This window comes from Tiliqua scincoides, chromosome 2 (genome assembly GCF_035046505.1).
Source record: "Tiliqua scincoides isolate rTilSci1 chromosome 2, rTilSci1.hap2, whole genome shotgun sequence".
Taxonomy (NCBI): Eukaryota; Metazoa; Chordata; class Lepidosauria; order Squamata; family Scincidae; genus Tiliqua; species Tiliqua scincoides.
The window spans coordinates 81,728,447-81,730,490 of record NC_089822.1 but is presented as its reverse complement, the minus strand read 5'-3'; the positions used below and the strand labels follow the sequence as shown (position 1 = coordinate 81,730,490).

Genomic DNA, 2,044 nt, shown 5'->3' with positions numbered 1-2,044 from the left:
ATCGGCCCAGAATAGCATTGGGGGTCGACATGATCGTTAAACTTAAAGGAAGATCAGAAGTGAAAGCAGAGTGCTGAAAGAAAGGCAAAAGTGAAAAGGGAAAACCAAAACTCTGGCCCTTGAAGTTAAATACCAGGCATGGTCCAAAGATGCACCACAGACCAGAACATCTTCCCCGACATCCAATCTCCAAGATTCTGCACTTTGGTCAAGAGCACACACCATCATCTCCAAAATGATCACAAAGGGGTGCCTGCTTGTGTGTCTAGCGGTGCTCTTCTGCACTGAAATCTCAGCTCAGGACTGCAGCAAATTTCGTGAGAGGCTCCATGAAGCAAACAAGGGCAACTTGCAACTTCTGCGGAGCAAGATGAGTCTCATCGTTCACCTGCAATGCATGGAAGATGGAACTGAATTCTTGCCCAGCGAAGACATGCTCAGAAGCATTGACATGTCCCTGGAAGAGAATGCCAAAGTGGTCATTGAAGAAATCCTCCAGCAGACAGCACTGATCTTCCATCAAAACTATACCGAATCTGCATGGGATGAGACTTCCATGGACGTTTTCCAGAAAAGACTAGATGAGCAAATGAAAGATCTGAAAACATGCTTGAACGCAGAGAGGCAGACTGGCATCAAATCGCCAAGACTGCAGCAGTTCCAGCGCACCAGACTAAGAGTGAAGACTCACTTCCAAAGAATCCAGACCTTTCTGAGAGATGAACAGTTCAGCCAGTGTGCCTGGGAGAGTGTCCAGGCCGAAGCTCATCAGTGTTTTCTGCTGATCAATCAACTCATCCATAGGATTCAGCAATGAAGGTACAGGGTACTTTTAAATGTTGCACTTTTGTATTAAACCAAATTGAAAATGTTTTAATTCAAGGCCAATTTACAGTTTGGAAGCTGTACACCATGCTAAGAAGTACAGGTGCGTGCCACTTAACGAATGGGATACATTCTCCTATCCTTGTTGTTATGTGATTAGGTCATTAAATGAACATTCAGTCCAAATGATTGCCTTTGTTGTGTAAACAGACACTCTCTGCCAGACACTAGCTAGCTGCACAGGCTACTGGAGATAGATAGCTTCTTCTTTGCATTAAGAGCCTCTCTGATGTGAAAACAGTCTGCTGCAGGTTATGGGAGACGCAATTGCCTCATTAAGAGCCTCTTTATTGTGCTTTGGCCACCATCATATATGCGGTCCATTGTTAAGTGAACAGTTGTTAAGCGGTGCATGCCTCTATTTACTAATTTATCTCTAAGCCCTTCCTTTTTTTCTAAAAATTAATCCAATGCTTTTCTGAACAAATCCTAAAGTTTTGTCCCTCAGATTTCACTGTGCAGAACGGTCAGTGGTGAGGTCTATTCCCAGGTTTCACTGTCTTCACCCCCTTAAGTGATAAGGCCTTCACTCACCCCAACCTCAGAAGAGAACATTCAGTGTTATTGGCAGGCATCTGTCACTCGTAGGAAAGCACCACCCAGCATCAGTGCAACCCACTTTGTCATTTTCATCACACAACATAACCTTAGCCCTTTTCATTCAAAATGTTTCATATTTCTGATGACTTAAAAGGAATATGTGTTTAAATTTATGTGGGCTTTAACAACTTCTCCTTTTCTTTTCTTTTCAGCTTCAGTAGTCAGTGAATGATGCAATGAACACAGCTGAATGAAACTACAATGTGGATGGAGCTCCAAAATCATTCACCTTCGACCAGATTCCTGCATAATTTACGCTTTCCTTTTTTTTTATCTCCTCTGTTCCTAAATTGCATCACTATTGCTGCAATCCTATGATTAAGCTTCACTAAGCACAATGACACTTCTAACAAATCATGGAAAAATTGGCACTGCTTCTTAAAAATATTAAGGTGCAGTCTGGAATTAGCAACAAAGCCTTCTAGAGAAGAGAAAGGATGACTCACTCCAAGTGAGTCTTGGAGATCCCAAAGAATTTATCAGAAGATTCTCTGACACTGTTTCTACTCTTCACCTCCATTGTCACAGGGTGGATGATCCTTGCTTACATTGCAGCATG

General features: G+C 42.5%; 1 protein-coding gene across 1 annotated transcript; it reads left to right on the top strand.

Moving 5' to 3' along the window:
• The first annotated feature begins 235 nt into the window (after positions 1-235).
• LOC136638545 (interferon alpha-5-like) lies at positions 236-817 on the top strand. The gene has a single exon (XM_066612587.1). The coding sequence runs from the start codon at positions 236-238 to the stop codon at positions 815-817; it is 582 nt and encodes a 193-aa protein (XP_066468684.1).
• Positions 818-2,044: the final 1,227 nt, after the last annotated feature.

What these genes read in the sequence shown, in the direction of transcription:
- LOC136638545 (XM_066612587.1), top strand. Translation starts at nt 236, where the DNA reads ATGATCACAAAGGGGTGCCTGCTTGTGTGTCTAGCGGTGCTCTTCTGC.